The sequence below is a fragment of the Chiloscyllium punctatum genome, chromosome 2 (assembly GCF_047496795.1).
Source record: "Chiloscyllium punctatum isolate Juve2018m chromosome 2, sChiPun1.3, whole genome shotgun sequence".
NCBI classification, from domain to species: Eukaryota; Metazoa; Chordata; class Chondrichthyes; order Orectolobiformes; family Hemiscylliidae; genus Chiloscyllium; species Chiloscyllium punctatum.
This window is the reverse complement of record NC_092740.1, coordinates 129,294,404-129,308,991: the sequence shown is the minus strand read 5'-3', so window position 1 is coordinate 129,308,991 and position 14,588 is coordinate 129,294,404. Positions and strand designations below refer to the sequence as shown.

The 14,588-nt window shown below is 42.0% G+C and overlaps 1 protein-coding gene across 5 annotated transcripts in view; it reads right to left on the bottom strand.

The window, feature by feature from the left end:
* Positions 1 to 10,867, bottom strand: part of LOC140489365 (trimeric intracellular cation channel type B-A-like) — a 77,924-nt gene extending 67,057 nt beyond the window's left edge. For 2 of the 5 annotated variants that reach the window (XM_072588874.1, XM_072588848.1), the window contains exon 1: positions 10,715 to 10,856. In XM_072588874.1, coding sequence (XP_072444975.1) covers positions 10,715 to 10,838 — 124 coding nt within the window. In that variant the 5' untranslated portion in view covers positions 10,839 to 10,856. Of the gene's footprint in view, positions 1 to 10,714 lie in introns of all 5 variants that reach the window. The other 3 variants (XM_072588884.1, XM_072588866.1, XM_072588857.1) reach the window with 3 other exon arrangements.
* Between the last annotated feature and the right edge of the window lie 3,721 nt (positions 10,868 to 14,588).

Sequence of the window (14,588 nt, the reverse complement as noted above, 5' to 3'; positions counted from 1 at the left end):
GACAAACCACACCAGTTTAAAAACAGACTTCAAGTGTTACAAACAGAACTATGTCAGTACCAGTAGTAAGACTTGATAAATATTTCAACATGTAGGCCTGACCACAATCCTTCCGTTCTGCTCTGCTTGTCTCACAACGAACTTTCATATCATACTTCTCATCAGTATACATCCTGCACAAACTCTAGACATCATCACAAAAAGCTCCCAACCACCCAAAAAATATGGGCAGTCAATAATGACATCTCATCCTGAAGAAGGTGCACAGTTATTAATAAACATTTGTTATGTAGTGGAGCTTTTCAAAATGGCTAGTGTCCAAATCATAGAACGCATAAATTCCCTCCTTTGTCCTCAAGTAGGCCCACCCTTTCCCTAGCTACCCTCGCCTTCTTTACATAATCCAAAGGCATTTTATGCTTATCTTGTAAGAAGTATATATCTCGACACTGGGGAGGACTGCCTACGTTACCAGCCTCAACCTAAACACTCCTTTTTTAAAAGGAACCCAGACCACCAACGTCAAATGTAATTATTTCACTTCAGTATGAAAAATGCAGAGAGACAATAATATCAAATGATATAATTCTAAAAGTGGTGCAGGAGCAGAAGGACCAGAGTGTATATGTGCACCAATTATTGAAGGTGACAGGACAGGTTGAGAGAAGAGCTGAAAGTGCACATAGGATTATAGGCTTTAAAAATAGCCCATTAAATAACAAAGTAGCACTGTTAAATTTGAAGAGAACATATTTTTTGCCTTAACTGTGTGTGCCACTCTTCATAAAATATGGAAAAGTTCAGGTACATAATTATATTTGACAATTTGGAACAGTTTACCTTGGATAAGAGAAGTTGAGAGAAAGTCCAAAAGAGATGCCCATAAACACGAAGGATCAAAGCATAATAATGGTGAAGAACTGTATCCATTGTTCGAACTCTAGAGAACAAGGTAACTGGTAAAGCAACTAGCAAAATAAAGAAAAACTTTTTCATTCAACTAGTATTTAAGATCTGGGTTGTCTTACAATGTCTTAGCAGAGACAGGCTCAGTCAAGGTTTTCAAGAGTGAATTGGATTGTTATCTGTGGGAAAAAAAATGTGTAGGGCTACAGGGGAAAAGGCAGGGGTGTGGCACTAGTTAAACTGTACCTACAGAGAACTGACAAAGGCAGAAATTTTGTCAATATCTTGAATGCACTCTTGAGGTTGTTTGAAGCCACAGCAAGATCATAAAGTTTAGCCCCCATATAAAGCAGAAAAAGGCTCAAAAATGTAAACTGCATCGTGAAGGCGTTGGATTGGTGGAGATAGTAGTGCTAAAGGTAACAACTTTTAAAGGGAGAGAAAAATATTGGAAATGCTGCAGTATGGATTCGTGCATTATTAAGGCAGAAACATAAATAGTACTCAAGATGTAAATAATATCAATTGAATCATCAATTTTTAATAAAATGGGCACTGCCTTGGAAAAGGCTATTATTTTCATCTCATATATACTCAAGTAAAAGTCAATCTCATGGAAAAGTCCACCTCCTATTTTTGGCCAAAGGTTCTCGAACTTCTCCTATATCTTGTGTAAAAGTTGACCCTAGTTCTTCACAGATAACAGATCAACATTTCTGGGTCAAGGTATTATCCTGTCCATAAATGTTACAATGAGGAAATGAATTGTTTTTGTGCTTTTATCTGATTTGATGTACAATTCACACCAATTTGGTGTGAAAGGTCAGAATCAGGTGACAACCAACCTCATGGAACACAGTCATATACCTAGTTGAGGTTTTCAAATTTCTTCATTTTGTGTAAAAATGCCTTGCAGAAAAAAGAACAAAAAGTACAGCAGTATTTAAACAAAGTTGTTGAAGGTGCAGAGAAGATAAACAACCAGGTAGCAGCAAGATAATCTTGTGATTCAGAGAAATTTGAAAGAGACTATAGAGAAAGATATTAGTTCTAACTTCAGACAATGCTTAAACAAATGTGTGCCAACAGAAGTAAACCTAGCAAGTGGCCACAATCGAGGGAAAAAAAGTTGCTGAGTGGGTACTTGAAAAATCGACAAAATGGAAAATGTGTTCATTGTGAAGCCACCCAAATCTATGCACAAAACGAATCAAAGAAGGATGGAATTTTTGATTGTAAGGCAAGTACCAGATGGTGCACAAGATTCACGAGAAGGGATGACTTAATTCTCCGCTGAAGTACTAAGATTGCACAAAAGCTGCCTGCTGAACTAGAAGATAAGATATTAATTTCAGCAGTTTGTAATCAGAAATAGGCAGAAGTCAGTCTTCAAATTATCATTCATTGGAAACACAGCTGAAATGCTTATTACTCTCAACATGCCGGAGAATCAAACTGGAAGCCAAAAACGAGAAGAAAAAACAGTATTGGTGAAAACCACTGGCCATGAGAAATGTAGACTTACTTTAGTTCTTTCTCATAGTGCCGTCAGCCATAAGTTTAAAACCAATGGCTGTTTTTAAGAGGCAAACTTTGCCAAAGGAGAAACTTCCAAAAGGAACTGTCATCCATATACATCCACAAGGCTGGATGAAGGAAGGTGGATGTAGAAAATGGATAAAGAAAGTTTGGAATTTACAACCTGGTCGACTCTGCAAGAAAAAGAGTTTGTTGGGACCAGGTTAGATCACATCTTGCAAAGAATATTGTTGATAACATCTGATCACATAACACTGATGCAGTTGTAATTCCAGGCAGTCTTACAAGTATTTTGCAACTGATAGATTCTGGTATCAAGAAGCCATTTAAGGACATGATGAAAATGAAGTGGAAAAACTGGATATATGGTGGAGAAAAAACATATACGAAAGAAGGCATACGCGGGCTTCATCACTGACACTGATCTGTGAATGGTTCATTGATTCATTGAAAGAAATAAAAACTGACACTATGTTCAAATCGCTCAAGAAGCGCAGAATTTCTTATGCATTGAACAGTACAGAGGACGATTGTCTACGAGATGGCATAGATGAAGAAGCAGAAGCAGATGATGTACTCTCTCTAACCACGGACGGTAAAGAAGAGCATCCATATGGTGATATCATTCATCCTGATGACTATGAAGCTTTATTTGGTGCTGAAGATGTTGAACAGTATGATTTTGCAGGATTTTAATGAACTTTTGTTTTTGACATGCTTAATTTAAGATATACTATGTAATTGTGGTTTAAAACCATATTATGTTTCTACTTCACTTTTTGAATATATAAATAAAAACTTACTAATTGTCTTTACCCAATAATTACCATTATTCAGTGGTTTTCTTTCCTTTATTCATTAGGAGATTAATTGGTGTTCTGTTAAAGATATGATACTTTGGACCATAGCATGAATTACAGCCCTCAAAAGTAGTATCCATGTAATAGTCGACCCTATAAATTTAACTTTAAAAAATAGTCTAAAAAATTTGACTTTTACACAAGTATATGCAGTATTTTGGTCACATCATATTGCATCAATATCAATGTGTATAACCTAATTTGTACAAGTGTACAATTTAGTTTTTAATAAGTGATTAAAAAGGAAACCGCAATGTATTTATAAAGCATCTTTCACTTCAGCAGATTTCACACCACTATGCAACAAGTGAATAACTTGAGTACAGTCACTATTGGAATACAAGAATTACAGTACAAACGACAATGCCAAATGTGGTACTATATAAGTTTTATATGAAGAATGCAGAGAGACAATAATATCAAAAGGGTACAATTCTAAAAGCAGGGCATAGATCTGAGACAACAGTGCCATACATACTTATTGTGGCACTGGATTTATCAAAATATACCGGAGGACAACGACATGACATAATTAACTTTCTTAGCCTAAAATATGCAATTTGATATTTCACAACAGATTTAATGAAAACAGGACTCCATCATACAAACCATACTGGTATGGTCAATAGTTGAAAATTAAATGTGTACTTATTAATATAGTTACTGGATCATGTGCAACAGTAATTAATTGCAATCCAATATTGAAATCAAATCATGAAAACATAGCTCCAATGGATTAATAAGGTTAATGAGAATGCAATTATTGTTTTAAATCCTCCCTAAAATTTCATAGAACTTGACAGGTAGCTCAATTGCAAGTAAAGTTCAGTATATTAAGTTATGTAAAAGCATAATGTGACAGCAAATATGACAGTGTTTGGATCTAAAACTATGTGATGCAGTGATTTGCCTTCCATGCTGTTATTTTTCAGTGTACGGGATCAATGTTAATAAGACAAGCACATGTACATGCATCCTCTAACTCTGTCTGCAAAAAAAAATCCATCTTTCAGGAACTAAAAGAAATTACAATGAACTAACATAGAAAAATGCACTTATCTCAAAATGACTAAGTAATTCATTAACCAGCCATCACATGAAGACCTACTCTACACATAATTGGTCTTGGCACAAAATTGATCAAGTACAATTCTCATAAACTGAAATAATTGTGTACTAAACATCAGTCACTTTTTCCTTCATGGTAATTGCTCATTTCTCCCTTGTTTCCTTGTTCCATTTGCTGGCAAGGGAGAAACGGGAGATTAAAGTGCTAAGTGTTACAGGTGGGACTAAACTGAACACTTGAAGTTCTATTTGGATGTACTGCACCTAATTGTCTTGAGGCTGCTATCAATTACCAATCTTTCTTTTGCGGAAAGCACATATTGAGGATACAGAAAGATTGAAATAAAAACAAAAATTCTCTAAGTACTTAGAAGCTCAGATAGCATTTGTGGAAACAGAAACAGTGCTAAATTTTCAAGATGATGACCCGTCAGCAGAACAGATAATGTTAAAAGGTTCTCCTATCATCCAACCTATTACAGACTTGCTTTTAGCGCCTGCCCCATCCACCCCTTGCTCAAAACCATTGCTCACTTTTCCCCACCACTTATTAATGGTTATCAGCCTTGAAACATCAACTCTTTCTTTTTCCATAGATGCTGCCTGACCTCCTGAGCAATTGCAACATTTTCTGAATTTTATTTCCCAGAAGCTGAACACATTCTTTTTAACATACAAAAGTATACTCTTATTCTGACAGATTTTGGAAGTAGGGGAGAAATGGGGATGTGTGCTATTAATTGTTTCAGGTGGGACCAAACTAAACACCCGAGTTATTGCTTGGATGAACCAGTTGTTCCTGGACTTGAGGGATAACACCTTATCGTCTGCCTAGGCGTCTTACAACCTTCAGGAGCAAACACAGTTTACCAATTCAGAACATGACTATTATCGATGTTTTTGTAATCCTCCCCCAATTCCAAGGGTCCTGTTTTGTATGGGTTGCTTCCAGCACAGTCATCCCACTTTCAACCATTACTACTTCTTGTTAGCACCCTGCCCAGCAGTTCTCTCCCTTGGTTTATCCTCTGCAATCTTTTTGTTTACACATCCTTTTTTCTTTCTCTCTCTGGGCACCATCTTTATGTACTCTATTCACTTCATCTCCACTCCCCTCTCCACCCTCTCATCAGCATAAATATCACCCTTTCCTAACTATTTTCAGTTCTGACTATGGGTTACTGGACTCGAAAATGACAACTCTTATTCTCTCTGCAGATGCTATCACATCTGCTGAGTTTCTCCACATTTTTTTGTTTCTGCTCCTTGACTTAGTTCTCAAGCTCCTACTAATTATCATTGTGTATCAGCCTCTCTTTTTTTTTCCAGAATACTGTGGTGCCGAAAATTGACATTTAAAAAAGTTTCCTTCTTAGCTCGGTTAAGTACACATGTTGTTCATAATCACAGCGCTGCTCCTTGCCTCCACCTGATACACTACGGATTTCTTACAGAAACTCAGCATCCACGGACCAGTCGAACCGGGAACATTCCTCATCACAATGGACGTTTCTGCACTCTACACCAGCATCCCCCACAATGATGGCACCGCGGCAACAGCCTCAGTACTCAACACCAACAACTGCCAGTCTCCAAACACCATCCTACAACTCATCCGCTTTATCCTTGATCACAACGTCTTCACCTTTGACAACCAGTTCTTCATCCAGACACACGGAACAGCCATGGGGACCAAATTTGCACCCCAATATGCCAACATTTTTATGCACAGGTTTGAACAAGACTTCTTCTCTACACAGGATCTCCAACCAACATTGTACACCAGGTACATTGATGACATTGTCTTCCTCTGGACCCATGGCAAGGAGTCACTGATAAAACTACACAGTGACATCAACAAGTTTCATCCCACCAAACTCACCATGGACTACTCTCGACTATTTGTCTCATTCTTTGACACATGCGTCTCCATCAAGGATGGACATCTCAGCATCACACTCTACCGCAAACCCACAGACAACCTCACAATGCTACACTTCTCCAGCTTCCACCCAAAACATATGAAAACAGCCATTCCCTATGGACAAGCCCTACACATACACCAGATCTGCTCACCCGGACGGACACCCAGAAGTACTCAAGGACACCCTCACAAGAACAGGGTACGATGCTCAACTCATCGACCGCCAGTTCCGATGTGCCACAGCAAGGAACTGTAATGACCTCCTCAGGAGACAGACATGTGCTGCAACCGACAGGGTAACCTTGTTGTTCAGTACTTCCCAGGAGCTGAAAAATTATGCCATGTTCTTCGTGACCTGCAATACATTATCAATGAGGATGAGCACCTCAGCAAGACCTTCCCCACACCTCCACTACTTGCCTTTAAACAACTGCCAAACCTCAAACAGATCATTGTGCGTAGCAAACTGCCCGGCTCTCAGGACAACTCCATACAACCCTGTCACGGTGGACGCTGCAAGACGTGTCAGATTGTGGACATAGATGCCACTATTACGCGTGGGAACACCTACCACCTTGTACATGGCAGGTACTCATGTGACTCAGCCAACGTTGTCTATCTTATACGTCGCAGGCAAGGATGCCCGGAGGCATGGTACATTGGGGAAACTGAGCAAAGACTACGACAACGGATGAATGGGCACGGCACAACAATCAACAGACAGGAGGGTTCCCTCCCAGTTGGGGAACACATTGGTGGTCCAGGACATTCAGCCTCGGACCTTCGGGTGACCATCCTCCAAGGTAGACTACGGGACAGGCAGCAGTGGGGAAGGTCTTGGTGAGGTGCTCATCCTCATTGATAATGTATTGCAGGTCACGAAGAACATGGCATAATTTTTCAGCTCCTGGGAAGTACTGAACAACAAAGGGTACCCTGTCGGTTGCAGCACATGTCTGTCTCCTGAGGAGGTCATTACCGAGCAGAGGCTGATAGCTAAGTTTGGTACCCATAGGGAGGGCCTCAACCGGGACCTTGGATTCATGTCACATTACAGGTGACCACCATTGCACTACACACACACACACACACACACACACACACACACTCCCACATGCACCCCCTCACAGACTTAAGACACTCTGCACTCACTACACACACACACATTCTCACACTCACAACCCCTACCCCAGACAGACAGACAGACACACACTGACAGACAAAGACCCACATCCACACATATTTTGTGGGGTGAATTTGTACTTGCAGAGTTACATTGTACTTTGCTCAAAAACTGCATGAATTTATGTAAAACTCCATTATCTCACTTTTTAGATGAGAATCAATCTAAACATCATGACATAGACAGAGAACACAGGGGAGAAAGTGAGGACTGCAGATGCTGAAGATCAGAGCTGAAAATGAGTTGATGGAAAAGCGCAGCAAGTCAGGCAGCATCCAAGGAACAGGAGAATCGACGTTTCGGGCATCAGCCCTTCTTCAGGACTGGGGGCCAACACCTTCAACATATACTGGATTAGTGGTGCTGGAAGAGCACAGCAGTTCAGGCAGCATCCAACGAGCAGCGAAATCGACGTTTCGGGCAAAAGCCCTTCATCAGGAATTGCCCGAAACGTCGATTTCGCTGCTCGTTGGATGCTGCCTGAACTGCTGTGCTCTTCCAGCACCACGAATCCAGTATTTGCTTTCCAGCATCTGCAGTCATTGTTTTTACCTTCAACATATAGTCTAGCTATCACCATTGTTCACAGCTAACCCAGGAATGCAACTTTAAAAAAAAGGTTTTGCGATTTACACATGAAAGTGAAACTATCACTGTATTCTAACAGATGAAAGGCTTAACAGACAATCAATTTTTCAATGTATAACTTCAGTTACATCACACTAAATTTTTGCTATAAATTCTGTGTTACGATCGAGCCCTCCAATATCACCTGATGAAGGAGCGTCGCTCCGAAAGCTAGTGTGCATCCAATTAAACCTACATAGAACATAGAACAATACAGCACAGAACAGGCCCTTCAGCCCACGATGTTGTGCCGAACTTCTATCCTAGATTAAGCACCCATCCATGTACCTATCCAAATGCCGCTTAAAGGTCGCCAATGATTCTGACTCTACCACTCCCACGGGCAGCGCATTCCATGCCCCCACCACTCTCTGGGTAAAGAACCTACCCCTGACATCTCCCCTATACCTTCCACCCTTCACCTTAAATTTATGTCCCCTTGTAACACTCTGTTGTACCCGGGGAAAATGTTTCTGACTGTCTACTCTATCTATTCCCCTGATCATCTTATAAACCTCTATCAAGTCACCCCTCATCCTTCGCCGTTCCAACGAGAAAAGGCTGAGAACTCTCAACCTATCCTCGTACGACCTATTCTCCATTCCAGGCAACATCCTGGTAAATATTCTCTGCACCCTCTCCAAAGCTTCCACATCTTTCCCAAAGTGAGGCAACCAGAACTGCACACAGTACTCCAAATGTGGCCTAACCAAAGTCCTGTACAGCTGCAACATCACTTCACGACTCTTGAATTCAATCCCTCTGCTAATGAACGATAACACACCATAGGCCTTCTTACAAACTCTATCCACCTGAGTGGCAACTTTCAAAGATCTATGTACGTAGACCCCAAAATCCCTCTGTTCCTCCACCTGACCAAGAACCCTACCATTAACCCTGTATTCCGCATTCTTATTTGTTCTTCCAAAATGGACAACCTCACACTTGGCAGGGTTGTACTCCATCTGCCACTCCTCAGCACTGCTCTGCATCATATCTAAGTCCCTTTGCAAACGACAAATGCCCTCCTCACTGTCCACAACTCCACCTATCTTCGTATCATCTGCAAATTTATTGACCCACCCTTCGAATCCCTCATCCAAGTCATTAATAAAAATTACAAACAGCAGAGGACCCAGAACTGATCCCTGCGGAACTCCACTTGTAACTGGGCTCCAGGCTGAATATTTACCATCTACCACCACTCTCTGACTTCGACCGGTTAGCCAGTTTTCTATCCAATTGGCCAAATTTCCCTCTATCCCATGCCTCCTGACTTTCCGCATAAGCCTACCATGGGGAACCTTATCAAATGCCTTACTAAAATCCATGTACACTACATCCACTGCTCTACCCTCATCCACATGCTTGGTCACCTCCTCGAAGAATTCAATAAGACTTGTAAGGCAAGACCTACCCTTCACAAATCCGTGCTGACTGTCCCTAATCAAGCAGTGTCTTTCCAGATACTCATAAATCCTATCCCTCAGTACCCTTTCCATTACTTTGCCTACCACAGAAGTAAGACTAACTGGCCTGTAATTCCCGGGGTTATCCCTATTCCCTTTTTTGAACAGGGGCACAATATTCGCTACTCTCCAGTCCCCTGGTACCACCCCCGTTGACAGTGAAGACGAGAAGATCATTGCCAACGGTACTGCAATTTCCTCTCTTTGCTTCCCACATAATCCTAGGATATATCCCGTCAGGCCCGGGGGACTTGTCTATCCTCAAGTTGTTCAAAATGTCCAACACATCTTCCTTCCTAACAAGTATCTCTTCTAGCTTACCAGTCCGTTTCACACTCTCCTCTTCAACAATACGGTCCCTCTCGTTCATATATACTGAAGAGAAGTACTTGTTCAAGACCTCTCCTATCTCTTCCGACTCAATACACAATCTCCCACTACTGTCCTTGATCGGACCTATCCTCGTTCTCGTCATTCTCAGGTTTCTCACATATGCATAAAATGCCTTGGGGTTATCCTTGATCCTATCCGCCAAGGATTTTTCATGCCCTCTATTAGCTCTCCTAATCCCTTTCTTCAGGTCCCTTCTGGCTATCCTGTATCCCTCCAATGCTCTGTCTGAACCCTGTTTCCTCAACCTTATGTAAGCCTCCTTCTTCCTCTTTACTAGACATTCAACCTCCCTCGTCAACCAAGGCTCCCTCACACGACCATTTCTTTCCTGCCTGATAGGTACAAACCTGTTGGACTATAACCTGGTGTTGTGTGATTTTTAACTTTGTCCACCTGAGACAGGTGAAAGGCACAGAGGCTGCAGCACTTCAAAGCCACGCCCCTTGCTGACAATAGACTCTTGTCCCCGAGCGTCGCAAAACCCGTCGCTCGACTCCAGGAAACTGGCGGGGGGGGAGGGGGCAACGCTCTCTTCCCCCACCCTCCTCCTCCTTTTGAGTTCCTTTTCCCTCTGCAAACCACTTGCGCCGAGCCACTCCGTCCACAGGTTTTCCCCCTGCTCAGAGCTAACGCCCCACCCTCTCCTCCTTCCCCGCTGCCACCCTCCTCACCTGTGGCCCTCCCAATATCCCCCGCGCGCGCGCTGGCGTGGCTGTCCGTTGCCGCCGGCTCGCGCCTCCCTCACCTGGCTGCTCCTTGAGCTTCATGATGGACAGGGTGTAGTGAGCCATGTCGAAGAAGGGGTACATGGAAATCCGGGAAAATTGCATGACGAAATTGGTCAGCCCCAACGTCGACACAATATCCATTCTTAATTGTTAACAACCCCCACCCACGCACACACTTTTTTTGGGGGGAAAAAAAAACAACCGTGAGGAAACTACAGAGAGAGGCCGCAGACGTATCGTGTTACCGGCGATAATCCCCGAGTTTACACAAGTGGGTATCGGATATCTGTCTCTTTCTCACACACACACACAGTCCGGGCTGTGGCGGTCGGGATATAAAAGGGTTTGGGTTAGGTTGACGGGGAAGCGGGTCTCCACGTTAAGAGTTACTGTTGCTTTTGTGTCTCTGTCTCTCGGGTTTTTTTAAAAAACAAGCAGAGTGGTGGCGCGCGCACCGAGCCTCGCAGACGGGAAATGTGGAGCTGGCACTGCGCATGCGCGCGGGGGCGGGGGGCACCCCGCCAGCTCAGCATCAGCACCAGCACCAGCACTGTTCCCAGCCATTCACTTTCTGTACCCAGGCGAAACATCGTGGAAGAAGAAAGTCCATTCAGCTTTCGGTAGAGACGAAAGGAGAAGTTGGTGGAAGAACTCAGCAGGTCTGACACCTTCTTCTGTGCAGAGAAAACAGAGTTAACGTTTCGGGTCCAGTGACCCTTCCTCGGAAGTAAGACCTGCTGAGCTTTCCAGCAATTTTTGTTTCTGATTTCCATGGCATCGGCATCTTTCATAACCTCAGAATGTCCCAATCTATTTTGCAGCTTATTAAATTCTTTGCAGTTGCAGTTACTGGAGAAATTCAGGGACTAGGTCACTCAGTTTGACCAAAGCAACGTGCTAATGACTAGGTCATCTGTTTCCATGGTGTTTGGAGGAATAAATATTGACCAGGACACCAAGGTGACATTACTCTTCCAGATAGTGCAACCTTATAGGTTTACCTAAGGATCCAGGCAGGACTTAACATAGCGCCTGAAGTATGGCATATTTGACAGTACAGCACTCTCTATTTCAGAATTCTTTCCTTAAATATGTGCAGGGGCTTGAACCTATAGCACAGTTGAACAGTGGCAAGCACTGCTGCCTCTCAACACCAGCTTTGGGTGACTGTGTGGCATTTGCATGTTCCCGCCATGTCTGTATGTGTTTCTTCCGGGTGCTGAGGTTTCCTTCCTTAGTCCAAAGATGACCAGTTTAAGTAGATTGGCCATATCAAATTGTCGCTGAAAATGTGTTGCTGGAAAAGCGCAGCAGGTCAGGCAGCATCAAAGGAACAGGAGAATTGACGTTTCGGCTTATGCCTGAAACGTCGATTCTCCTGTTCCTTGGATGCTGCCTGACCTGCGCTTTTCCAGCAAAACATTTTCAGCTCTGATCTCCAGCATCTGCAGTCCTCACTTTCTCCTCCATGTCAAATTGTCCCCTAGTGTCAAGGCTTGGTGGGTTAGCCATCGTAAATTTGGGGTAACAGAGATAGGGTGGATCCAGGCCAGAGGACTGTGCAGATGTGATCGTCTGAATGGCCTTTATGGTCACATATGGTTAATTTAGCATAGTCAGTCTACCTATCTTGCACATCTTTGGATTGTGGGAGGAAACCCAATCAAACCTTGAACCCTGGTGCTGTGAGGCAGCAGTGCTAACCACTGCACCGCTGCGCCCATAGCAGTAAACTTTGCTTGTGTGTAAAACCACACTCTATCCTATCAGTTAAACAATTAGGGGAAAGGTTAATAAATGCAAAACATTTAGCAGAGTCTAATGTCAATATTCTGCATCAACAAATGCATTTACCACCTGGTGAGTCAGCGAAAATTGTTTGTACGATGCAAAAACAGGTCATTCAATCCACCTTTAATTCAGGTTAACATTTATGCTCCACATCAGCCTAGTTCTACTCCTACATCATTCCACCCAATCAATACTTGTTGTTTTATTGCTTTCTGTGTTTCTAAGTGTCTTCTCCACTTGTGCATCTTTGCTTTTCATTGTGCAACTATCCCAAGTGTGGTCTAATCAAGATTCAATATAAGTTTAACATCTCTACTTTCAATTTTCTCCCACTGGAAATGAACCATAGTGGCTGTTTTAATGGCCTTATTGGCTGTCTTCACTGCTTTTAGTGATTTTTAAATCTGTATGGGCTCAATCTTTTTTCTACTGTATCCCTCTCAGGCTTATTACCTAAACAGCATATTGTTTTTCTTATTCCTCCCAGCCTACACTTTATGATAATGATATTCGTTAGCCAATTACATGTCTACTCTGGAAAGTTGTTAAAGCATTTTTGTATTTTGTTACTTATAACAAGTGGTTCTGCAACATGATAAATGAGGCAAAGTACTTACTTGCTGTAATTGCCCTTTTCACCTTCTCCATTAGAAGCACATGCTCTTATTTTAATAGATTAATCCAAACCCTCACTATGGTCTTGGTGCAATATTTATTGACTTTTCTTCTATTTGTTCCTTCATTCTTTTATCTGGTACTTTCTAGTTTCCTTCTTGCAGCTGTTGACTTAGAAATTCAAGTGTTCTTTTAAGCAATAGATTGTATTTGTATATATTTGTACAGTATTAAATCATTTTGAAGAAGTCTTAATTAAACAAAATTTGGATAATTAAACTGAATTCTGGGTGTAAATTTGCTCGCTTAGTTGGAAGGTTCATTTTCAGACGTTTCGTCACCATACTAGGTAACATCAGTGAGCCTCCGGTGAAGCACTGGTGGTGTGGCCTGCTTTTTATTTATGTGTTTACGTTTCCTTGGGTTGGTGATGTTATTTCTTGTTCTTTTTCTCAGGAGGTGGTAAATGGGGTCCAAGTTGATGTGTTTGTTGATAGAGTTCAGGTTGGAGTGCTATGCTTCTAGGAACTCTCACGCGTGTCTCTGTTTGGCTTGTCCTAGGATGGATGTGTTGTACTGATTAGGCTGCAACTGGAGTATTGTGTGCAATTGTGATCACCAAATTATAAGAAGGAATGTGATCACTGTAGAGGGGGTACAAAGGAGACTTATCAGGATGCTGGCCAGGCTTGAGGGTATTCTGAGGTGTGAGGAGAGATTGGATAGGCTGAGTTTGCTTTTCTTGGAGGAGTGAAAGTTGAGAGGGACGTGACAAAGATGTGTAAGATAGTGAGGCATGTAGATAGGAAGGCACTTTTTCCGTTAGTAGAGGGGTTAATGATCAGGGAGCATAGATTTAAGATCATATAATCCCTACAGTTGTTTTGGTGTCTTTCCGCATCTGTATGTAAAGATACTAGTGAGAGTGGGTCATGTCTTTTTGTGGCTAGTTGAAATTCATGTATCCTGGTGGCTAACTTTCTGCCTGTTTGTGCAATGTAGTGTTTGTTACAGTTCTTGCAAGGTATTTTGTAAATGACATCAGTTTTGCTCATGAGCTGCAGTTTTAGTGTGTTGGTGGGTTTGTGGGCTACCATGATGCCAAGAGGTCTGAGTAGTCTGCCAGTCATTTCCGAGATGTCTTCAGTGTAGGGGAAAGTGGCTAGGGTTTCTGGATGTGTTTTTCTGGACGTAAACTGAATGCCACAATAATATTTAAGGACAGGAGACCTAAGCTTGATCCAGTAGGTTAGTTTTCAAGAGTCCCTCAAAAGAAGAGTGAAAACTTTAGGGAGGGCAAATTAGAGGGATTTCAGTAGTAAATGCATGATTGCCAATGTTAGGTGCAAAAAGCAGGAATGCAAAAATATCCAAATTTAAATAAAACATGGCAAGTTAATTCTCATGGCTGTCAATTTCTTACTTTATTTAAAAATATATATGTCAACAAAACAAAAAAGCTGGTCATTAACTTTTGGAAGTAAG